Genomic DNA, 26,328 nt, shown 5'->3' with positions numbered 1-26,328 from the left:
ACCCCACAGGCAAAGCCACCCTCATCATTGCCACCCACCTTCTCCGTCATCCGACCCATGAAGCACGTGTCAGTTGCGGCTTTCGCTGCCACCTTCTGGCCCCCCCCCCCTTCGGCTGACTCCCACCCTGACACAGCCCTCTCCTTGCTCCACTCTGCTATATCTGATATTCTTGATATCCTTGCCCCTGTCATGAAAATCCGCCTGAAGCCCAAAGCCAAATGTAACTCCTGGTGTGATTCGGATCTCGTCACCCTAAAACGCAAGTGTAGGGTGGCAGAGAGGAAATGGCGTGCTTCATGTTCATCCTCTGACAAACTGGCCTGCCGCCTGCTCCAAAGGCAATACCGTCTCTCTGTTCTCACCAAGAAGAGAGCCCTTATCCAAGCCCGCATCTCTGCGGCATCTAACAACTCGGCTGAACTCTTTAAAATCTGAAAGGAGCTTGCCAACCCTGCTGCAGTCTCTACCTCTCCTGTCCCCTCCCAGGCCCTCTGCACTGCACTGGCCTCCCACTTAATCTCTAAAACTCAGGACATTCTGTCCTCACTCTCCTCCTATCACCTCCCCCCTCTCTTCCCTGCTCTTCCTCTGGCCCTTCTGCAGCCACCCCTCCTCCCTCCTTCTCTGCCTTTCCCCTTTTTTCTGCTGGCGAGGTTTCCAGACAAGTCCGATCTATGAAAGTCTCGTCTAAACAGATTAACCCCTGTTCCTCCAAAACTATCAAGGACCACATCGACTCCCTGGCTCCTGCCCTGGATGACTTTTGCAACCACTCCTTCGCCTCTGGAGTCTTCCTATCCCCCCTCAAGCACTCCCTTGTGCACCCTCTCCTTAAGAAACCCTCTGCCGACCCCTCCTGTCCGGCTAACTATCGCCCAATCTCCATCACTCCCTTCCTGGGCAAGCTCCTGGAGAAACTGGCCATCTCCCAGCTTAACCTCCATGCTGAAGCTGTTGATAGTCTCCATGACCATCAATCTGGCTTCAGAGCGGCCAGAAGCACGGAAACTGCTCTCCTGAACATCCGTGAGGACCTGCTCTTGAACCTCGACTCCAACACTCCGTGTGTTCTCATTCTGCTCGATCTCTCTTCTGCCTTTGACACTGTCAACCATGCCATCCTGCTCAACCGTCTCCGTGATAACCTGGGTATCACTGGTCTGCTCTGGCGTGGCTGACCTCTTTCCTTTCCAATCGACCCTCCCAGGTCCAACTTGGGTCCTTCCTCTCTGACATCTTTTTCTCCACCTGTGGCGTTCCCCAGGGATCTAATCTCTCTCCCTGGCTGTTCAACCAGTATCTGGCACTCCTTGCCCACCGCATTGCCGCCCTCTGCCCCAACTTTCAGTGCTATGCGGACGATACCCAGCTCATTTTCAGGCTACCCTCTGCCTCCTCCTCTCCCTCCCTCATCTCTGACTGTCTGTCTGCTATCCAGGAATGGTGTGCTGCCAATGACCCCTGCCTTAATGCTAGTAAGACTGAGATCTCATCGGCACACCCACTCCCTCCTTCCCTGCAGCTCTCTGGCCGGCCTCTCTTGGCCCCCTTCCTGTTCCTACCTGCAAGGCAAAAAACCCCGGGGTCATCTTCGACTCCACACTCTCCTTCTCTCCTCATATATCTGACGTCTCTAAGAAGTCACATTACCAGCTGCACCTTTTCAGAGGTATTCTTCCCTTCCTCTCCTTCCCCCAGAAGCTCACTGTCTCCCGAGCCCTGGTTCTCTCGAAGCTGGACTACTGTAACAGCCTCTATCTTAATCTGCCTGCCTCCACTCTCCGCCCTCTGCAACTCATCCAGAACAGAACTGCGAGACTTGTCCTTGGCCTCAAGCCCAGGGACCGTATCTCTCCAGGACTGAAATCTCTACACTGGCTCCCAGTGGCTGCGAGGATTAAGTTCAAAACCCTCTGCATTGTCCACAAGGCCTTCTGGGGCCTGGGGCCTAAATACCTTCAACTCTCTCTTCCTAAATATCTTCCTTCCCGAGCCCTACGCTCATCCGTCTCCAACTCCCTCAGAGTCAGCCGCTTCTCGAAGCAACGAGCTGGGGGTAGATCTCTCTCCGCGGCAGGGGCCTCCCTCTGGAACAGCCTTCCTGCCTCCCTGAAACTTGAGGAGAACCATCTCCGGTTCCGGAAGCACCTCAAAACCTTCCTCTTCACTTCTGCTTTCTCTCTCCCTCTCCCCTGCTAAATTCTTCACCTAAACTGCACTGATTCTGCAACTGGGCCACTCTCACCGACCTCAGTCCTGGGTACAGTCACTCTTCACTTGCACTGCCTCCCTGGCAACCCCTGCACTGCGGGACTGTCTCTGTATCCCTACAGCCCCCCCCCCCCCGCACTTGTCTGCACTTACCTTGCACTTGCCACCAGCTGGCCCTATTTATTTATTATTTTATTTCTATTCTACTTATTTGTACTGCACTCCCCCCCTCTACCCTTGCACTTTTCCCAGTCCCCTCTACCCTTGCGCGGTCTGAATGACACCTGGCCTAGTAGGATCGTTGTCTGTCTTCCCCTTGTTCCCCCCTCCCTGCCTCGTCGCGCCTTGAAACACTTGTGTATAGGCGCGTTACAAATGCCATATCATATCATATCATATCATGGAGCAGAAGTAATGTTAAATCTTGCTTGGCAAACATTGGGGATCCTCTAAGGTTTCTTTTGGACGATAGTACTGAGGATAACAAGGGTCTGCTGGTAACAGCCATTAGATCTGAACGGTGGCTGCAATCTATGGAGTCTGTTGTCCTGTGAAAATCCATCTTTATGTTTAGGATATGTGTTACATCAGTCTATCTCCCGATCTTTGAGATCTTAAGGAATACCAATAAAGGCAAACCAAGCCAGACGGGCTCCTGGAAAATTGGCAGAAGGGCTGTATTGGTTGGCTAGAATCTGTGGACGCCTCGATTGATATGTTAATTATGAACCCGGATAGGGTAAAAATAAATGTTGGTCCAGGATTGGATAGATACACAGGAAAAAACATCTAAGTATACATTATCCCTATTTCTTGCGTATGAAAGGAAGCGATCAATCAAGTGCCTGTGTATCTATCGAAATGTCCATCTTCCCACTACTTTGATCTGTTTATGAGTTTTCATTTGAATATCTTGCTGACTACAGAAGTCCTAGAGCTTCATAAACTGATCTCGAAAATGCAATGGACCTGTAGATTGTGTGGGATAACTGGCCTCAGTGAATCGCTAAACCACTTGGTGGTGGTCTGCAGAGAGCTAATTGGGGTGAGACCTCGATATCTGGAGCCCTGAACTAAATTAGGAGACAAAGCTAGTGTACAGATGCTAGAGTTTAAAAACTATAATTCAGATGAGGGGGGACCAGTTATTGTTAAATGATCAGTATCAATTTTAATAATTAGTCATAGAGATTAAAACATATAATTAAATAAGATGGTCCACAATACAATACTTAACATCCAATATAAAACAGAGGGTGCGTAACAGGCTTAAATAGCAAGTTAAAACAAATTCACAGAAAAAACATACACAGTTGGTGCTTGTAAAGCAAATAGTCAAGTACCAGATTCCATTGAAATTAATGTGTCATAGATTTATGTCTCTGTTTTTAGTCCAGAGAATTGTCTCGACATGTTTCTGTTCTTTTAAATGTTAGTGTAGAACATTCATCAGAAGAAGGTAGTTATACGTCATAACCTAATTCTTATTGGATCATACATATAATCAACGTCTGTCTCATAGCATCTTTAATGGTGCTGGTGGGGGCTCTCTACTTTTGTCAGTAGGTAGATGTAGGAGAATTATTCAGTCCTGCTGACTGGAACGAGAAGTCTCCGGTCGAGGTAAATATCACAGCGAAGTGGCAAGCGGTCGGGAAAGGTTCCCGGGAAAGGTAAATCCACGCAAACTATGAGTGATCGTTGCGTGCGATGCCCGGTGTCCGTCCAGCAGGTAGCGTCTGTCTCATAGCATTAAAGATGCTATGAGACAGACGTTGGTTATATGTATGATCCAATAAGAATTAGGTTATGACGTATAACTACCTCCTCCTGATGAATGTTCTACACTATTGTTTAAAAGAACAGAAACATGTCGAGACAATTCTCTGGACTAAAAACAGAGACATACATCTATGACACATTAATTTCAATAGAATCTGGTACTTGACTATTTGCTTTACAAGCACCAACTGTGTATGTTTTTTCTGTGAATTTGTTTTAACTCGCTATTTAAGCCTGTTACGCACCCCGTTTTATATTGGATGTTAAGTATTGTATTGTGGACCATATTACTTAATTATATGTTTTAATCTCTATGACTAACTATTAAAATTGATACTGATCTTTTAACACTGACTGGTCCCCCCTCATCTGAATTATAGTTTTTAAACTCTAGCATCTGTACACTAGCTTTGTCTCCTAATATATATTGACAACTATCCTCCCGGATATAGACAGAGTATACACTGCTAACTTATTTTAGTCAGTGCTATACCGGGTTTCCTCTCCTTATAATTAAGCCCTGAACTAAAGACATTATCGGCACTAGACTGGTGGGACACTTTTTAATGGGGGATAATCTGAGCTTCATTGTTGCAGTTATGAAATTTATGGAACAGATTATAAATTTGGAATAGAGGAGAATCGTTGATGATTACTTTGATTTGTGTCTTTCCTCTCTTCTCTCCTTTTCTTTTTAAAATGAATGCATTGTACACGATAAAGAATAATTTGTAATGTATGAAATTGTATCTTATGGGATTTTTGAAATATGAAAGGTTTGTACTAAATTAAAAATAACATTAAAAACAATGTATATATTTCCATGGTGTTAATGGATATGTTACTAGAAAGTGCCTTAGAGTAATAGTCTTGAGAAAGACATAGGGGTCAACACATGTGTCAACTAGAAATGCATGAGCACATAATAATTGTAATGTGTATGGCAAGTAGCTGGGAATCACAAGAGCTACTGCAGATAGTGTACTGACTTGTTTACTATTTTTAAATATTGGAATGAAAGTCCAAGACTTACAACTAATGGTATAGGGCAATCATTACAGTTGATTATCTTGGTGTTAATTTATTTTTATCTAAAAGGTGTATGGTAACACTTATACCAACTGGGGTTGCAGAAATCTGTAATCAAATTCAATAGTGGGTAGTGAAGGGCACCTGTTCTCTGACTTTACCCGAATCTTGTTATAGTATCCTTATTGGTTATGCTGGATCCCTCTACATCCTTCGCTACGGTGGATCACTGTATTCTACTTAGATGCCTCAGGGAGACTGGAAACATCTGTGACCAAGCCACCAATGGGTTTTATTTTTTTTCTGACAGCACGACAACAGGTGAGAATGGGTGGTTTCATCTCAGACTCTCTCCCACAGGAATGCAGAGTCCCTCGGGGCTCCTCACGTCCCCCCTTCTTTTCAACTTATATCTGGGCCCTCTGATGGACATACTAAGGAGGTATGAGGTTAACTTCCACTCCTGTGCGGATGACACCCTGGTGTTCATCAGAATAGGGAATGTGGATGAGGTGTTGCAGACAGTTGAGCAATGTTTGGGGGATTTTAGGGGCTGGATGTCCGTTAACTGGTTTTTACTCAATGCCGGCCAAACGTAAGTAGCACTCTTCAGGCCTAAACATATTCTCGACCGTAGTAGGCGCCCATGCCCATGATGCTTCCTGGGCTCAGACATACTGTTTGCCCCCAAAATAAAAAAGCACAAAATACTGCTGTGAGACTGATTTTTAGAGTAGGGAAGTCCTCTCTGATTCCAAGTTTATGCCCATCTCTACATTGGCTCACCGTAAAAGGGTCAAATTGACTTTAAAGTCCTGTGCCTAATTTTTTGCCCCACCATACCTATCCAAAGGAATATGTAGTTACCAGCCAATCTGTCGGTTGCGGTCAAGTAACAAACTGTTACTGCAAATTCCCCTCTTGAGCTTTGTGTCTAGGGGGGGTCACAGATTTGGATTGTACGGGCCAAAGTTGTGGAACAGTCACCCTTTGGAGATGTGGCCCTTAAATCTCTGTCCCAGTTTGGCAAGGTTCTAAAAAACCTACCTGTATAAGTACTTGGATGGGTACTACTGCTTGAGATCAGTTATTCCAAATGGATTGACTCCCCTGTTAGAATCGTTTTGTGTGTCCTTTCGTGGTGCTTTTTTTCATTTTTTCAATTTCCGCCTACTTACGCTTTAGTTCGTCAAGCGCACTATACAAATGCTTCGAAATCAAAATCAATCTTGCATTACCTAGCAATCCAAAGTTGCTTGATGGAGACCCTCCTGAAGAAATTCCATAGAACAAGGTATTTGACCCATGTTTGGTCTCAGTAGAAGGGCTCCCACACTCGTTTTCAATTTTGTGAAACATGGTGTTTCACCCCAAGTAACCAAGGGTAATCCAAACATGGACACTCACTGTCTTTTAGAGAGGCTCAGCTTCACCTCACTGAGGTGGCTCCCACACTTTTTCAATTTTGTAAATCTTGGGTTCTATCCTTAAGTAAGCAATGGTAATCCAGACGTGGACGGTCACTGTGACTTAGGGAGGCCCACAATCACCTCACTGAGGAGGCCCAACAAGGCCAAAACCAGTGTCTGGGGTTGCTGATGGTACTCTTGCTCAGAGGAGAATAGCCTAGCATTTCGGTGCTGGAATGCCCTTGTGGGTGGGACAAAGACTGATATGCCAATGGTTATTTGTCTTCAGTGAAGGGTGCAGTGATCTAACACTTGGTTGTAGACCCTCCTGAGTGGAAGAAATTCCATGGAACAGGGTATTTGACCCATGTTCATCCTCAGGAGAGGGGCTCCGATGCTCCTTTTCAACATGCGTCAAAGCATTTCATCTCTCCTGGTGGTTATTGAGTAATTGTATCTCAAATTAGATGTATGAATGACAGTATCTGAAATGGGTGAGGGGCACAAACTGTGAGACAATCTGTTAAGTTTCCGGTAAGAGTTCCCAATTAATACAAGACTAAAGGGATGTATAGTAACAGCTTCAGTGAAAGGTTTTATGAATAAATATTGCAAATGGTTCACATGGTAATAAAGAGGCCGCGTGAAAATTTGAGTAACAATTATGGATTGTAAAAAAGAAAAGGAGTGAAAGAGGGATGCATGTTTTGAGTAGCAAAAGACCCACCTTGCAGGAATAACATTGTACCCATGATTCATTGTTTCCTATGTGTTGCAGTGATAAAAGGGTAGATGTGCACTTTACTGATATTCATGTTTAGAATAGGGGAAACAGTGTAGGATGTTTAAATGATACGATACGAGAGTCAATAATGTAATGAAGCTACCCCAATAAGAGGTAATTTCTCTGTATGAAGTTGAAGAATATGTCACAGTGTTCATTCCTCCAATCACAGGCCACTTTCCATGATGTTGCTGCCTGTTTCTCTGATGAAGAGTGGGAGCTTTTACATGAATGGCAGGAAGAATTGTACAAGAATGTGATGAAGGAAATTCGCCACGCGTTGATCTTGCTTGGTAAGGTCACATGAAAAAACAACACATGCAAAAATGTTAGACTAGAATGAAAATTATCTGTCATCCCAATATGAGAAATGCAATTCTCTATCAAATTGTTGGTGACCTTGTGTCCTTCTAAATGTACACACATCTCTGATTAATCTGCCTGGAAGACCCATTATCTCTTCACAATCTTTTTATCTCTTCACAATCTTTATTATGTGAGAAGAGTTCTACTTGCATAAAATAATTCTTATTCTATTAAGTGAATACACTACCAATATATGTAAGAGACACCGAAAGTATGTTGTCTTGAATGAATTGTATTCCCTGACACAGGGACTCCTGGTTACTCTCTACATTATGGCTGCTCATTATGTGTCCCTCTAGTTGTTTTGGCCTTCAACTTCTGTGATTCATAGCCAATGTTGTCAGTGGTGAAGGATCATGGGAGTTGTAGTCCAAAACATCTGGAGGGCTACATAGTATGTTCCATCATTTGGATAGAATCGAGACAATCCTTCCAGTGTTAGTCAGTTAACTTTATTACAAAAAACGTTACTGGAAATGATCTCCCTCTGTCATGCTTGATGGCTACTTTTGACAGAAATAAGGAGCAGGCATGGGCTTATTTTTTTCTTCCTCCTATGCAAACCTTTTCTTTGGGTGTTGGGAGCAGACAAGAGACCTATCGGATGAAAGATTGACGTGTTCCGCATATTGAGGTGGTTTCTATATATAAATGACATCTTTATTCTATGGAAGGGAGATGTGACATGGCTTGATACGTTTGTAAGTCATTTGAATAGCAATACCAATAACGTGAGATGTACCTATGAGAAATCAAATACTCCAAAGAGTGTACTTAAATGTTGCTATCAGAATTAGTCAAGAATCAACTGTAAACATGTTTATATAACACGTTACCATCGTCAATTGCAACCTTTTATGCATTAATTGCACATCATCGTTCTTAGAAACTGGACATTCCCTATGGTGAATTATTGAGGGCTAGGCAGCTCTGTAGCTTTGAGGAATAATCAAAACAGATGTGCTCTAGAGCGAAGAATGGGGGATATCCTATTTGGATTGTGAATAAAGCACAGCATAAAGTTAAGTAGTTCACCGGGGGAACTACTTAAGGGTGAGCTGTCAAGAAGTGAAAGAGACAAGAATATTACATGTATGCTCATGCCTTTTAAATGTAAATTTCGGAGAAACTAAACTGTAGATGTATGGAGTCAACACAAGAATGTAAAGTGGAGGATCTTTCAGATGCTGTACTGTAGTAGTGATCAGCGCCACATGCCAATGTTCTACAGGCATCTGAGCCATAGGGCAATGGAGAGCCTGTGAACGAGAACCCGAAGCACTTACACAGCAGCCAGAAGCGTTGCTCAGTGTTCCCTGGTGTGCACACAGTAGAACAATGATTGTGTCCTTCTGGTGATTACTCACTGTCCTTAACTGGAAGTCTTGAGGACAAATTCTCGGAACTGCCAACTCATTTTCCAGGGAGCCAAAAGGCTGAGAAAAGTCTTCCTTGAATACCTGTTACTAGCATTAAGACAACATAATTTTTGTAACAAATAATTGTTCAAAGATGTCTTGCACGGAATCAAAGAAACATGGGACACACCCCTGCTAACACAAATGATCTAAAACTCTACAAACAAATGAACCCCTATTTATATGACAGACCCTCTTCAGACACTTTAAAGAAAGAACAGGAACAAAATAGCATGGTCTCTCTGCATTACCTAAAGGTGAACACAAATCATCTCTGTAAACCCGATCAAACTTTATTTAAGAACAATAGTTGCACATATCAGCCCTTTTTCTCACCTGAAAGCCACTCCGTGGACACATATCACTACAGTTCTTTCCCCACAAGGAGGCTGAGATTGGGCCTATAAAGCCATTCGAGGCACAGTCTATAGTTTTGCCACTAGGTGCCTCCTGTAAGGAATTCATGGTGGCAACAGTAAAGACAGACACAAGTGATCACACCTTAACCTAAATCTAAGATGGGAGCAAGCTACAACCATCAAATAATAATAAGGCAGCCCAAGTGGCGTCTTGTCAAATAAAAGGGCCTATACTAAAAAAAAAAACTATTGCCACTCCTTACAACTAAATACAAAAAGAGTGTGGGATAGTGTTCACAATAAAGAAAGAAGTGTTCACAAATGATAAGTCAGGATGTTATAGCCAGGGGTCTCCCTTCCCCACATTTTGAGCATGGGACAAGGCGGGACTCCTGAGCGTAGCACACTCTCGAGCTTTCCCAGCACGAGACTAAAGTTCCGTTCTCAGGATCTTTGGTGGTTAAGTCTCTTTTCTAAAAAAAAAAGTGTCTTGCCTCCGAGGACCTGACGTGTTTAAAATAATATAACAAAATGTTCCTTTCCGTCCGTATGTTGGGTGATGGCTTTTCACCCCTGTATCCCCCTCTTCCGGGCTCAGACCCCTCTCGAATAGCAGCCTCACTCTGTCGGGTTCACTATGGCTTTTATTCACAAGATTTCATGTATTTCGTTATGTTGGTTGATGGTTTTCTCCTCTGGGTCACCCTCTTCCGGGCTCAGACTGATCTTGAATGTCAGCCTCCATCCGTCGGGTTCGCTATGGCTTTTATTCACAAGATTTCACCTGCTGCATTCATGAATCATTGGGTGATGGCTTTTCACCCTTGGATCCCCCTCTTCCGGGCTCAGACCCTTCTCGAATGTTATTCAAAAGATTTTGCATGTGGTATTCAGAAGTCGTTGGGTGATGGCTTTTCACCCTTGGATCTCCCTCCTCCGGGCTCAGACCCTTCTCGAATGTTAGCCTCCCTTCGCCGGGTTTACTACGGCTTTTATCCCAAAATATTTCTACTTTCTCTGTCACAAGTCTTAATGTCTTTTTAAACATTCCACTGTGGACATCCCTCCGTGGGGTTCACTCTTGTCAACACAATGTTCATTGGGGCATCATGCTTTGCCCCTATCTGTCGGCATCCCTCTGTCTGGTTCACTCTTATCAACCACACAGTTCCTTCTCCTTTCTCACTATGCAGGATTCTTCTCCCTTAGCTTCCCAATTATGTGCCGGTCAAAGACTTTCGGATGTACACAGGGTTTTGCTAGACCCCTGTACGACCACTTTGACCTTTTCCCTGCGGTTCTATAGTGCCTTCTGGTATCAGTAGTTTCAACAATGGGGGAATCAACCAGAGTCTATAGAGTGGGCACCCACGTGGTGCCGGACCCCTCTGCAGCTGGTTTTCCCCTTAATTTGCCATTTGCAGCTTTCGTTCAACACAGTTCGCTTTCTTATCGGTCCTCCCTTCGACTCACTGGCTGTGATGACCTGCTTGGCTTTTCTTGTCCCTGGAGCCAAGGACGGTAGCCTGGTAGCAAGCATTTTTCCCTGCCCTGATCATCAGTGTAGGAGGGCTTCTGTACCGTTTATATCTGCTGCAGCACACGCTGGCTATTGTTCGCAGTCTTAGGATTTCTTTCACGTGGGCCTGGGTCAAAAAGGTCAAGGTCACTTCTCTCCTTGTCGCCACCCTTCGGTTCTCAAAGCTTTTCTCCTCCTATTGAACTGCCATCCTAGGATAGCTGTCTCATTGTGCGGTTTCCGTTGCTCATAGTGTGCTCTCAGGCTCCACATTTTATCCTTGTGGGGAAGGGAAAGGGCCATCAGGTGTGTGTGGTTCTGGTCAATTGCCTGACTTTGCCTGATCCTTGTGTTGGATCATGTCAGGTAAATGTCTCTCGTATTAGTCCATTGTCTTTCGTGGTGTAAGAAAGTGTTTGTGTCGGAAAAGGGGGTGAGGGGTAGAGTGTCTGAGTATCCTACTTGGTAGGATGGCTGAAAAGGTGTTATAAGAAGGGGTTACCGTGTCTCATTTGTCGGTGTCCCACCTCCACTCCCAGTGAACCCCTCATCCAGGTGCTCCTCCCGCACCGGTCCACCCCCAGGAACTGGATCCAATAGCGAGCGATGGCCCAGCCACCTGGATGACAGATCCCCAGGGACTAGTAAGTGAGACCTCTTCAGGTTTCTCACCCCTTATCATTTAACAGAGGTTATCATGCCTGCACATGTGCAGTGTGCCCACAAAGCACATAGGCACACCAGTCTCAGCCACATAAACATTAAGGTACATGTCATAACCAGCGCATTGATAGACAATCAATTTGAATACTCAAAAGCGAGCAGCCATAAGTGCTGGCTTTAAGCCCCATCACAGATTTATTTCTTTCACCGTTTTCATATTTCTTTTTAGTTCAGTGTGTTTATAAGATATAAAATAAGAGCTCCATCACAGTGAAACACTATACGTTAAATTGAACTTTTATAGATATAAACACTTTACAGTAACAACTTATAACCTGATTTTTAATGGGGGAGATAGCAAAGCCAGGCACTGTATTCTCTTTTCCTGGCAGAATTGGGAACTCCTGCCTGTCGACAAATTCCATTTAACATATTTTCTAGGTGGGGTGGGTTATGCAAAAAGAAATGTCACCCCTTAACCAAAATATGAATCGGGATTATGGGCGAGTGGTACAAAAAATACTTTTCATCTTAACCAAAATATGATCGGGGACTTGTGAAGCCTATGAGTGTTTATCTTATTTTTAGGTAAGCCCTCTAAATCCACGCATATGTTATTAAGAATTATTAATGTGTGGTTTAAAAATAATAAAAGGCCTTTCATGAATGGAATCGGAGATGTGATGGCACCCGGCCTGTGCTGATGTGCTGTGATCTGTCTCGAAGCTCGCATACACTTGTACACACTTCCTTACCAAAGAACTGGTAGTGTAGAGATTTTAACGCTAGACTTGCAAAAGGGAGCAGCCATGGGTTTTGGGTTAGAATGTCTGTGCTATGTATGTTTATTAGAGTTTTTGTAATATTCTGTTTTCCATAGGGCATGGACGGGCTACTTAACTATACCTAACATACAAAAACATCTCACAATGAACAAGCATCTTATGTTTCAGTGGATCATATGTCCCAGAAAAGTTCACACTAGAACATTGGAGCTAAGTTGGGCATCTCTGCATAATGAGGCAGAGTGTATCATGTCAAACCTTGCCGTGCTGGCAGTGATGGCAAGTGCAGCTTTTACATTGCTTCACTAGATAGTCAGGCCTACTATTGTTCTAATTTTTAGGCTATTTTATTGATCCCGAGCGTAGCTACAGGAAGCAAAATAACGGTTTACAAGCCGTAGGGAGATGTACACTCAGCGTATTATCACCTATACACTCAGCGTAATATCACCTATTATTTCAAATACTATTCTGTCCATATTACTTTTCTTTTTATTCCACCGAGTATTGAAAATAATTCTTAATATGATTTTTAAACTTCGGTAGCCGAGGGGTCCTGCCGTTGGGAGTCCTGCAAGTAGCCCTGCCAACGGCCAAAGTGAATACCAAAGTTTGGTCCCCCATAGAAGAAGATTTAGTTGGTTTCCTCTTTTACGTTTTCTGTTTTTAGAATGGTCCTTTTTGTAGCTTTTAAATGATTTTTATGTTGTCAAAGAATGTTTAAAAATAACAAAGGAAACCGTAATTGACTTGAACCAACATTTTCCACTCACTTCAATGGTTGCAAATTATTATATGCAACTCAAGGCCCCATTCAAACCCCCCTGCCCATCTGGATGGCATTAATATGGGGAAGGTGCAGAAAAGCACTTCGACTTACAAAGAGGTCTATTGGCACAGCAACCATTTGATGCCTTGAGTGTTCTTTGGTGGCCTTGCATAATTACAGCCACTTGGCAAGTGGTCTCTAGTTTTCTCTGGGCTGTTGCCAGCACTGATGTTCATTTAACATTCAATACAAAAGCAAAACCATGTACCATGTATTCCTACGCAGTGGCCCAAACTGCACTCCTCAAGGGACTGTTGTCCCAATGTTTGTGAACGTGATAATCAATCTAGTTAGCTCACTGCAGTGAGGACAATTGTTTAATTCAATATAAACACGGTTTTAGCAAGCAACAGCGTACTTTCAATCATATTTCAATGAACGTTCCTGATGACCACGTTAATAAACATTGAGACAATAGTCCCCTGAGGGGTGCAGTTTGGACCACTGTGTAGAAATACATGGTTTTGCTTTTGTCTTGTTCTTTGTCCCAAGTGGACTTGTCATTCTAGCCCCTAGTTTTCATAAGAAATTTCGATATCCTTGTCATATTTACTAACCATAATGAGATACGAGTTAGTTGCTCTCCTTGAGACACGGATAGGAAACTAGACAGGTTTGTGCACCCCCATTGTTTCCCCTTTTGTTCACTCAACATTCAATAACATAAAAAAAGAAAAGACTCAAAATGTAGACCACTACTTGAGAGGTTTGAACTCGTGGTAGCTTCTTTTCAGGGTTCCTTGCAATAAACTTCATAGTCTTTTCTTTTATTTTGTACTCTACCAACCTGTTTCTAAAACGAAGTTGCACATTTCAATCAAATAGTGTGTTTTAATTGAAGGACATTTTGGGTCATAACAGATTACATTTTAAAAAAGGATATAGAGAAATGGCTGAGAGGTTTGAACCGAGCACACTGAAAGAGAAAACATGACATGGGTTCCGACCTCAGGAAACAACAAAAAGTCAACTACTAGCGTTGAGGTGTAGAATAAGAAATCTCCGGATACAATATTTTATTTCTGAAACACATTTAGTATGGTCCATTTTTCCATTGTAGCTCTAAACGCTGTTCCCTTTTTTCAAAATAGTGTGTCTGACATTCTACACCACAAATCTTCTGATTGATTTGGAGGCACCTGAACATAGCACAATAGTTCACTACACAGCAGGAATGCCATTCGCCATCTCCATCCAACGTTATCCATGGGTATTGTGGTTTTCATCTAGCGCCCTCTCTGGAGAATGTGAATAAGTGGACTTAAGTTTCAGCAGGGTGGGAAAAGAAATTACTGCTTTGTCATTATAGCATAGGATGTATTATATTTTTTGAACCTCTGACATTACATCCTGACACCGTTTTCTTATACAGAGACTAATTTGGAAACCTGTACTTCACTTATGCATATTAGGCATGCGGGGGGAACTTGAATAGTTAACAGCTTGTTTATGTTGTGTTTAAAATGTACTAAACACTACAACACTTTTTGCTATGCTATGCAGAAATACCATAGTAGCTCGAAGTTGTGCACTCATTCATTAAAATCATTTGAGAATAGAAGCTCTGAAAATTATGAACAGGTGCTACACTTATACATGTTACACACACAGAACATAAAGTCGTACTATATTATATTTTTGGTTTATAAATACTACATACTATATAACATTTGTTCTATGCTATGCAGAGCCACCATAGCGGCTAAAGGTTGTGCACTCGGGGTGAAAATAGAAGCACTGAAAATCATTTGAAAAACCAGGCACTCCAACTATACATTACACAGAGACCATAAAGCGTTAACAAAATCTTACATGTTTTGTTTATAATTACTACACACTTTAAGACTTTGCGCTATGCTATGCAGGACCTGCATAGCGGCTAGAAGTTGTGCACTCAAATTCATGACACTGGGTTGAGGACAGAGCCCTGCAGATCATAGTATACATCTAATCTCATAGACCATGCACATTATTAAATCACACGACTTTAGCAAAATGTCATGTAGCCTGATCTTTAAGGTAAAGAAAATAGTTTATTTTAGCGAGAAGTGCGATAGTGTACATAACCATGATGTAGGACTAAAACAAAGGTTGTTTAAAATAAACAGTGTTTTGTTTTCATTAGAACAGATGGCAATTCAAAACCTCTCATTCCGCCCCCACTTGGCCCTTCAGACCAGGATCAAGTGAACTTAAATCTGGTGTGGGGAGTACCTGTGCTTGTTGGTAAACCAATTTATCACTCCCTTTTACTTAGCGCTCGCTGACCATTCCGAGATGGCGCCCGCACTGGGATTACTGGTGTGCTTTGTGCTTGACTTCCTAAACTGCTTTGTGATTGGGTGTGAGGTCGCATATCTCGGCCTATTGGATTGCCTGCAGGCTTGGCCGGCCCTCCCACCAAATGCCCTCTCGTAAGGCCCATGTCTGATTCCTGTCCGCTACCAGGACACTACTTGGTGTCCTTTCTGCACCCTGGCACCAGACCTTTCAACAATGTTGCTTCCACACTCTTGAATGAAGTGTGGACTGCCTTGACGTTTCTCACCTACTTACCATGGGCTAGTTCCCTCCTTTCTGGACTCACTTGTACCCGCTTTTGGACTTTCACTCTCCCTCTCTACTTGTTTCTCCCATGTTTGCACACTGTATTGCATTGTGTTTTTCCCCCCTTTGCGTGCATCTGAACCCATTTGTAAATTCACTTCTGTTTTTTTTTCTTTTGCTTCAAAAGTCAAATCTTGCTGTTTTTGCTTTTGCTCTAAAAGTCAAATCTTGCTGTACCCTGCTAATTTGTTCTGCACTTTGCTTATAATCTGTTGCTTCTCTGTAACTTGCTGGCCCAGTGACTTCACCCATCTCTTTGTTCCACTCCTACCTGCCCTTCCCCATCCCTCCTTTCCTCCTCCTTTTCACGCTACCACTGACATGACGCGTTCTGTTTCTCCTATCTTTTACAACTGCTTCTCCATTGATTATCCTTCCCTTCTCACTAAGTCTGGTAAGAAGAAGTTCAAAAAGGATATCTTGGCCTCAAACCATGGTCTCCCTATTGCTGACTCTTATTCTGGTGCTTCTGCCAGACACACTCACCAACATCCTCTTTGTCGTTCCTTCACCAGATCTATGGACTCTTCATATGATCTCTGTGCTCTGTCCTGTCTCCTCCTCTCCCATTAATGGTGGCACCCGATGGGAAGCTATCATGGCCCCCTTTGATGCATCTAAAGTCATCATTAATGTTTACCTTAATGGCACCATCATGGTCCAATTCCCTCAAGCCAATCTCCTCCTCTTTGACAGGCGTTTCCCTTGCCTCATTAATTTCCTTACATCTCCTACTGTGCCCCCATCTTCCCCCTTGGCTAGTTTGCCCTCTCTTCCCTCCTCCTCTGCCCCACCTCAGACTCCTTCTTCACCTCTGCAGGGCATACATCTGATTTGTACCCCTCCCCGCAAGGTCTTTAAGGCTGGCAACCTCCTTCATCTAGCCACTCTCAAATTCTCGCTCTGCTGTCAAACACTCCTCAGACATCTACCACCTCCTGGAAGAACTTGACCTTGATGTCCTCAGTCTTAATCAGACATGGTTCATGGCCAGCTCTGTCACGAGCTTTGACGCTCCCCCCCCTGATGACTACAAGATCCTCTCTGCACCCAGCTCCACCCTGTCCGGAAGGGGTGTAGCCCTGATCTTTCCTGAATGGCTCCCTACTTCTATCATTCCCACGCAGACATACTCCTCTTTTGAATGCCTTGTCTGCAGGCTCTCTCTCCTATCCACTCTCTTATCGTGGCTACTATCTACTGGCCACCTGGTCAGATCACCTCTTTTCTCTCTGAAAGGGTGGACCTCCCCTCCCTCCTGGCCTCAACCTCACAACTCCCCCTTCTTGGTGACCTCAATATCCATCTTGACACTCCTTGTTCCTCCTCTGTACTCTTGCTTGACCTCTGTGACTGCCTCTCCCTTTCTATCCTCCCCTCTGGCCTGACTCACTCTCCAAGGCACACACTCGATGTCTTCATCTCCTCTGACCTCCCCCTCTCCACCCTCTGACCATTCCCGTCTCCTGGAGCGATCACTACCTCCTCTCCTCTCTCCCTCTCTGTCCCCCACGCCAAGTCTACCCCAACACTGCCACCTACCTTCTCAGACATCCGGCCCATGAAACAGGAGTCACTGGAGGCTTTCGCAGCCACCTTCTCTTCCCCCCTTCACCTCTGGCTGACACACATCCTGACACGGCCCTGTCCATGCTCTACTCTTCTATTTCCGATACCCCTGATGCTCTTGCCCCTGCCATGAGGATCCATTTGAAGCCCAAAGCCAACTGCATTTCTTGGTGTGACTCTGACCTAGCTACACTTAAACGTAAGTGAAGAGCGGCTCAGAGGAAATGGAGGGCTTCTCGTTCATCCTCTGACAAACTGGCCTGTCACCTGCTCCAAAGGCAATACCGACTCTCTATCTGCATTAAGAGGAGAGCCCACATCCAAGCCCGTGTCTCTGCAGCATCTAACAACTCGGCCGAACTCTTTAAAATCTGCAAGGAGCTGGCCAACCCTGCTGCAGTCTCTACCCCTCCTGTCGCCTCCCAGGCCCTTAGCACAGCCTTTGCCTCTCACTTCATCTAAAAAACTGAGGACATACTGTCCACCCTCTGCTCCCCTCCCCCTCATCTCCTCTCTCTGTCCTTTGGTGAACTCTGACCCTCTTTCTTCTCCTTTCCACTTTTCTCCCCTGACGAGGTTGGTAGACAAGTCTGATCTATGAAAGTCTTGTCAAAACAGGTTCACCCCTGTTCTTCTAAAACCATAAAGGACCACATTCACACCCTCGCTCCTGCCCTGGCTGATTTCTGCAACCTCTCCTTTGCCTCAGGAGCCTTCCCTTCCCTTCCCCTCTGAAGCACTCTCTTGTGCATCCTCTTCTCAAGAAACACACAGCTGGTCCTTCTTGCCCGGCTAACTATCGCTGAATCTCCCTTACTCCTTTTCTGGGCAAACTCCTGGAAGAGCTGGCCATCTCTCAGCTTAACCTCCACTCTGATTCTGTTGGCAGTCTACACGACCATCAGTCGTATTGCATTGCCATTTTCTGCTCACATTTCCAGCGCTATGCTGATGACACCCAACTCATTTTCAGGCTTCCCTCTGCCACCTCTTCTCCTTCTCTCATCTCCGACTGCCTAGCTGCCATTCAGGATTGGTGTGCCGCTAATGATCTCTGCCTGAATGACAGCAAAACTGAGATCGTCCCCATCGGCAGACCTTTACCCTCCTTTCCTGTCGCTCTCTGGCCGGCCTCCCTTGGCCCTCCTCCTACCCCTAACTGCGAGGCCAAGAACCTTGGGGTAATCTTTGACTCCACATTTTTCTTCTCTGCCCACATCTCTGATGTCTCAAAAAGTCAAACTTCCTACTGCACCTCCTCAGAGGTATTCTGCCTTTCCTCTCCTTCCCCCAGAAGCTCACTGCCTCTCGAGCCCTGGTTCTCTCAAGGTTGGACTATTGCAACATCCTCTTTCTAAATCTACCTGCCTCTGCTCTGCACCCTCTGTAACTTATTCAGAACAGGACTGCAAGATTTATCCTTGGCCTCGAGCCCTGGGATCGTATCTCTCCAGCCCTGAAATCTCTTCACTGGCCCCCAGTGGCTGCAAGACCCTTTGCATTGTCCACAAGGCTTTCTGGGGCTTGGATCCAAAATATCTTCAGCTGTCCCTCCGTAAATAACTTCCCTCTCGATCCCTTTGCTCCTCCACCTCTAACTCCCTCAGGGTCAGCCGCCGTTTTTCTAAGAAACGAGATGGGGTAGATCTCTATCTTCTGCTAGGGCCTCCTCCTGGAACAGCCTCCCTGCCACTTTAAAATTTGAGGAGAACCACCTCTGGTTCCAGAAACACCTCAAGACCTTCCTCTTTGCTTCTGCCTTCTCTCCTCCTCTTCCATGTTGATCTGTTCTGTATCAGCATTGTGCACCTGATCTCCCTCTGTCTTTAGGGCCCAGGTACCTGCTCACCCTGCCACCCACCTGTGCTGCCTCTGGGCATTTCCTTGCACTGGGGTCTGTATCTGTAACCCTACAGTTCCCCTCCACCCCATATCCTTTCCCATATCCTTTCTGCACTTATTCAGACCTACCCTGTCTGTTGCCTTATTCCTAGCACTTGCCACTGTGTGTTGCCTTTGTTATTTATTTTATTTATTTATTCATGTTTTATTCACTTATTTTTATTTTTTGCTCAGCACTTTCCACCCCCCCTCCCTTGCACTTACCCATCCCTCTACTTGAACTTGCACATTCTCAATGTCACTGGCCCTAGTAAGATTGTTGTTTGTGCTCCCTTGTTCCCCTCCCTTGCCTCGTTGCGCTCTGAAACAATTGTGTACGAGCATGATACAAATAAAATATCTTATCTTCTCATATCACCCCCCCGCACCAGTTGGAATGTACACAAAAATCAACAATGGTTGGGGGGAATATAAGTAGATGGGTAAGTAGATAGATATTTTATACAGTGTATCCGCTCACCTGCAGAGAAGCATCATGGTGCTAATTTCGAATCTCAAATCCATCCACCAAGAAGTTTGTCCTTACCTAGGAAACAACCAGATCATTCGATTTTGCCTGAAAGTCTATTGGTGCACCATTTCTCGAAATGAAGAAGGGAATTCTAAAACATTGATGCCTGGACAGCTAATATGTTACCACCCCATTTATATCGCTTACATTTAGGAATGGTCAAAACCTTAGCAGAAGCAAATCTAAGATGTCTCCCAGTAGCATAGGGGGGGGAGAATCAGTTCCTAGTCAGTGCTGCTTTATGTGGAAAGTTTGAATTCAACCCTTTTGGACACTGGCAGCCAGTGTAGTATACAGAGGGTTGGGGAAATATGGTCACAGCGCTTGAGGTGAAAGATCAGCCTTGCAGGTTAATTTTGAATGGGCTGCAGTTTAGTTAAAGGATAGTTCCGGGACTTTTTTTTTATTGTCCCTACGGTTCGGCCATGTGTTTTTAAGCATAAATCGGTAGATCGTAGAAAACTTTTCTATGGACCTTACCCGACTTTTCGTCCATTAACGCACTCGAAATCAGCCGCCATTTTCTGATAATCCTATCATACCCCCCCAACGACCTGGCTCACCTGCTTTTGCGGCACTAAATCAAATCCCCCGCCCCCGAAACAGACTTTATCAAAACATTCATATTCCCTGCCGTGACGTGACTGTGCTGCGTAGGCAAACGCGCCCAGGCGTCTTCTACGCGACTCCACACAGAACCCGGAAACCAACACAGATCAGCTCACAACACAGCGCGCCACAATTCGGAATATGAAAGTGTACTTTTAAATCAAACCGCAAGATTGTAAATTTGGTAAAGTACATTTATTTGACATCAAATGTTTAGAGAATATTCAGCGTACTTGGCGATCGTCCCATAAAATGGTCAGGGTGCTAACGTTGTTCACGCGGAGAAGCAACTGGCGGTTGAAGAAGCCATCCGCCGGTGTCTGGTACTCGTGACACATACGATAATGAAGGATGTACCTGTTTTAAAAACATAAAAAATGAAATTAGTCTCACCATCAGATCTTTATTAAAATTATTCATTTTATATATTAGGTCGGGAAATTATTTCATAGCTAGGACAGTGCAACTGTGTATTATACGTCAAGGGGGGGCTGTAGGAAACTGAGACAGTCCCCCAGTGCAGGGGTTGACAGGGAGGCAGTGCAGGTGGAGAGTGGAAGGGCCCAGGACCGAGGTCGCAGACAGTGGACCAGTTGTAGCAGGGGAGAGGGAGAGAGAAAGCAGAAGCAAAGAGGAAGGTTTTGAGGTGCTTCCGTAAAAGGATATGGTTCTCCTCAAGATAGTGCGCGGTACAAAACAATATGCCACATAGAACGAACAAGTACAACTTAACCCGTCTTTAAAGCTACTGTATAGTAATTAAATTGCGGTATAAACTCATCTAAAGAGTTACTTACATTATATTTGTATCTTCCATTGTGTCTGTGCGTAGGGCAGCCCCGAAATACCACTCCTTCTATGCCAACGTTATTTCTTCTAATGAACGAACATTAAATGGCTATCGTTTCTGAAATTTTATTCATTATCGTTTCTTACGTTATTGCACCACACCCCCAAAAAGAAGTCTTTCGGGATGGTCCCGGCCTGTCAAGGTCAAATAACAATAGAACCTTATACTGAGTCGTGGGCCATTCCGGCACCCGAGCAAAAAAATCAAAGCAGCTGACCTTCACTTTGAACGAGCACACATTCCTAGTTAGCTACATTCAGTGTAAGGCCATCTCACAGGACTTGAAATTTACACTCCATCTTTGCATTTTGTCTGCGTGCTTTGCAGCCCCAGAGAACCATATTTACACAATACATAGCTACACATATTCAATGGGCCTGCGACATGAGGAGACTCGAGAGCAAAGTCACAGGTGACACCCGGGTGGTTCGCACTACTGCACGGTGAAGGGAGGGGCAAGGGTGGAGAGACACATTGCATGTACACTGAGCAATCACTTTTATTTACACAATACATAGCTACACATATTCAATGGGCCTGCGACATGAGGAGACTCGAGAGCAAAGTCACAGGTGACACCCAGGTGCTTCGCACTACTGCACGGTGAAGGGAGGGGCAAGGGTGGAGAGACACATTGCATGTACACTGAGCAATCACTTTTATTTACACATTACATAGCTACACATATTCAATGGGCCTGCGACATGAGGAGACTCGAGAGAACAGACAATCAAATTACAATCATTTAAACCATGATGTGTATTTCTCAATGAGCTCTTCTTTAGGTGGACATGGAACAGAGGCAATGTTGGGTGGCAATGCAGTTGTCCCCTGCACAGGTTTGTTCACAACTCCATGTATGTGCCTATCTAGGACATCAACAATAAGTCTCTCAATAAAGTCATATTGCATATCCTCAAACACTGGTTTGATAACCCATTGTTTACTTCTTTTTGTGAAGGCCTTATTGTAGCGAAGCGTCCCTAAAGTTCCGGTCGTCCTACTTTGTTGACGGCCAACATTATGGTTATGTGCCAAGACCGCTAGAAGAGTCCGATTTATCATGCCCTCCATGCCAAAATGCAATCGTTTTGGCCTGTACTTTAGGCACATATTGTGGAACACCTCCAAATCTCCTGTGTGGCAGAATTCCGTGAGTCCCCTCAAATCTCTTGTTATAGTTTTATCAAATACAATCTTTTCAATGGCTTTGTGAGTGGGTGATGAAGGAATCAACCACTTCTTCTTCCGTGCCTCCTCTGTGGACAAATGGCCATGTTCACAATTGTGGAAATGTTGGTTTGTGGTCCAGCGGTGAACGTTGCTACAGTGTAACATTACTGACCACCATTTTTCCAGTAGAATTTCCAACGACCCTCCACATGTTTTTGAGCTCCACCAAAGATGGTTGCTGATTGACTTGGACCACTGTGAAATACCTTGCATATCTTTTTTTTTACCTGCAGCCGACATTTTTTTATTGATTGTTTTTGCAAGATGCCAAACGTCAAATTGGTGATTTATATTTTTGTACTCTTCTCTCATTGTCTTGGCAATTGAAACGTGTCTGTCCGTGGCTATCAGGTCGATCACCATTCCCCGCGATTGTAGTTCTTGCAATGATGCTACAAAGCCAACTTTCTCCATGGCCACTGAGGATGTACTTTGTGACACCTGCACGACCACCGAACTCACAATTTTCTTACTTTCCATGTCCTGAAAGTGGTAGGTGCAGTACTTGGCTGAAAATCCTGGGCTGTCGCACTGTCCATCACCGGCTAGCCTGAACCGTTTGCCCGCGAATGTACTATCAATAGACATTTTTTCCATTCTCCAAGCTTCGCTAATGGCTGGAAATAGATAATCGGTTTGGTATTTGTAGAACTGAGTTTTCGCAATGAAATGGATTCCCACAAACTGAAAGAAAGACTCTAACTTTTTAAAACTTGAACCACTAAAAAGTGCAGCCGCTGCACAAAGTAGATTGCCTGCTGGCAGTTGCCCCAGCATGGGTTGTGCAGACCATGACAAAGGATGATATTTTGTACAGGTGGCATGTATTTTAAGGTTAGTGCCTCGAATTGCACGAGTCACATTAATCAATGGCTCCCCACATACTTCCCCACCAACCGAATGCCCACATTTCATCCGAATAATAATATCAATCAAACAACTATCGAATACAATGAATTTGGCCTCTTTCCTTATACTGTCACTCTGCATCCCAGCTGGTTCGGCCTGTAACGTTGAGGACATGTTACTTACATGAAAGGTAGAATCTCTGATTTCGTCTTCCGCTATGTTCAGTGATATTGATGGTGTTTCATTGTCGTCCACTTCATTCTCTTCCATTGCAACATCTGTTCCTTCTCCGGCGATGGGTGGATAAAACAATTTCTTCAACTTTCTCGCGGTCTTAATTTTTGCGGGTGTGGATTCTGTGAATTGATCTCCGACTGCATCCGAACTACCAGGAGGACATTCACTATCAATGGCTGGATGTGGTATAGCTCCGTTGTCAATCACTTCATATTCTTCCCATTGGCACGATGCATCTCAAGTCTCAAGTCCCTGCCAAAAGGTTTGACAAGCAACATCTCTCGTTCGCTTCACTGTCTGTGTAGATCTAGTTCGTACACCCACTCGCAACTAGAGGACAGATTGGAAAAGGGATGTTCAGTTTAAACACAACTTACAGTATTGAACTATTAACAGTGAAAAACAACATAATATAGTGACCAGGACACTAACCTTCTTTTGCTTTCTTTTCTTTGAAACTTTCTTGCCTCGAACTTCAACATCGGGACGCTGTTGCTCCGACTCGTGTGTGCATGTCTCCACTTCCTCTTACGCTGCAACGACTATATTTTCATGATAAGCACATCCATCACGCACTGACGCTCCATCGACTCCCTGAAACATAGAACTTTCATTAGTATGTATAATAATATTGAAAACACAAAATGTACTTGGGGACCAATACCCACGTACATCTCAATAGCAAAACACGAATGAACGCTTTGTGTAGAACATTCAAACGACAATTATTCACGCATTGTTGATCTAGTTAGATGGAACTGTCAAGATCCATACCTCGGGCTCCTCATAGACTTCCATTGATGATATTATTGAAGATGATGCTTCAGTAACTCCCTGAAACACAGTAATTGCATTAGTATGGTTTTCTATTTTGTTAAAAAGAACATACACTTTGTGCAGGCGTCAACGGCTCATCTAAATAGACCTGCACAAATGATCAGTTGTCTAAAATAAATAATGGATATCTAAATATGATTCGATTTGCTCGATCGTTGGAAGTGTCACCACCCATTAGTAATGAACACAATATTGAAAAAAGAAGACACATAGGAGGGCGACGACAGAAGGACATATCAATGGCTAAAAACGAAAGAAACATTGTGTGTAACAATCACGCTACAAGAATGCAAGATCTGATGATCTCCATCGATGGAACTGTCCGGAAACGTACCTCGAGCATCTGAGTGACATCAACGGTTGTCGTCAATGCGTTGGACTCCTCAGCATCTCCCTGAAAGACAGTACTTGCATCATTTTGGATAACAATAATTATAACTGAAAACAAAGACTAGAGGACGAGTACAAAGGTGTATAGGTAAAATAATCACACGCTAAATTAAAACTATTGATTTACATGCCTAAAACAAGTCAGTGGCAGAATAGCTAAGTAAGATTACCCGATAGGCGCTTGAAGTGGCTGATGACTGCAATAACGACACGGATGGAGAATCTTCCGCCTTCATATTGAGTGGATACATAAATGGGGAAATTATTGTTAGCTAATGCTACACACTACCGCAAGGCCGAGCGATAAATACGTAAACTTGACTCACCAGTGGAGGGATGTGGACGAATAGAGTGGGAATAGCGGTTGAGAGCAATTTTCGCTTCGCTCGCGGTGTGTTCTTCTTTATTAGCAATGATGTGGAGTACATGTCAGAGGTAAAGTGCCTGCTGCAGATGCGGTATCGATCACCCCTCTTGTCCGCAAAGACTTCTAGGACTCTACTTTCAAGCTCAGACGGTGGATATCCGCAATATCGGACCCATTCTCTTATCTGATCTATTGTCTTAGGGAAAACATGCATTATAGTACCTTCAGATTTACTATGAGTCTTTGAAGGGCAACCGCCAATGGAACAGGAAGGCATTGTGGAAAGTTCTGAAAAGTAAAGATCAACAATTCTCTATGAATACCAATGTGTTAAAAAATTAAATGACACATAAAAGGTTCAATGCAAGGTTCGTTTTGGTTCTTGGAACTATACACGTTATTCACATGCGGATAAGTATTTGAATAACTTTAGAAAAATAGAAAAATAATTTGACTAAACTCAGAACAAGTGACTAGTTCCTTGCATGTACTGTCTTGAACGAAAAGAAATTGGACGCAAAATGATTATGGTACATGGCCTTACCTTGACAAACAAACAGTTAGATGCAGGGATCAGAGTAGTTTCTTGTCGTAGATCAGGGAGCAGTTCACAGGTTTGCAAACTGACGAGTTTCCTCAAAGTGGTCACAGAAGTTCACAGAGACGAAGAGCAGATAACCAGCACCTTCACGGGTTGACTAGCAAAGCGCAAAGAAGTTCTCATTAGAAATATGAAGTGGGTTATAAAGAATTCGAAACAGGGGTGTGTTTGTGAATGAATGACGTGTATATGTCGTGGCATTATGCGGTTTGCAGGGGGGCGTTCAGCGTGAGGGGGGATGCTTGGCAGGAGACACGGGGTCTGGAGGTAGACATGGGAACAACAACCCATGCTCTATAGACCACTTTGAAGTGTACATGCTATTTGGCACCTCTTGGCCTTTATCGCTCCCTGACAGCTCCACTTGCCAGCACAAGTACCCCGGTGCGAACTGCCTTTGATAGGGCGGGGGGTGGATTGGGGCGGTGGTCGTGCAGACAAGACTCGTTTGCCGCAGGGCCTCCCCAAGGAGAGGCCATCTAACTGCATGTAAGAGGCAGGCTGCAGGATCTAGTACATGGAAGGCAGGGGGGTGAGTTTATAAATACCTCACCCTCCCAGGAGAATATATGGGTGCAGTTCACCCTGGAGACCCTGGATGCCTAGGCA

General features: G+C 44.3%; 1 protein-coding gene across 3 annotated transcripts in view; it reads left to right on the top strand.

Annotated features, from left to right (window-relative positions):
• Positions 1-26,328, top strand: part of LOC138582118 (zinc finger protein 282-like) — a 140,897-nt gene that overhangs the window by 37,213 nt on the left and 77,356 nt on the right. For all 3 annotated transcript variants that reach the window (XM_069653107.1, XM_069653106.1, XM_069653105.1), the window contains exon 2: positions 7,391-7,511. In XM_069653107.1, the coding sequence (XP_069509208.1) occupies positions 7,391-7,511 (121 nt within the window). The remainder of the gene's footprint in view (positions 1-7,390; positions 7,512-26,328) is intronic.

This window comes from Ambystoma mexicanum, chromosome 3q (genome assembly GCF_040938575.1).
Source record: "Ambystoma mexicanum isolate Mex_15411 chromosome 3q, UKY_AmexF1_1, whole genome shotgun sequence".
In the NCBI taxonomy this organism is placed as follows: domain Eukaryota; kingdom Metazoa; phylum Chordata; class Amphibia; order Caudata; family Ambystomatidae; genus Ambystoma; species Ambystoma mexicanum.
The sequence above is the reverse complement of the archived record's forward strand: the minus strand, read 5'-3'. Positions and strand labels throughout refer to the sequence as shown.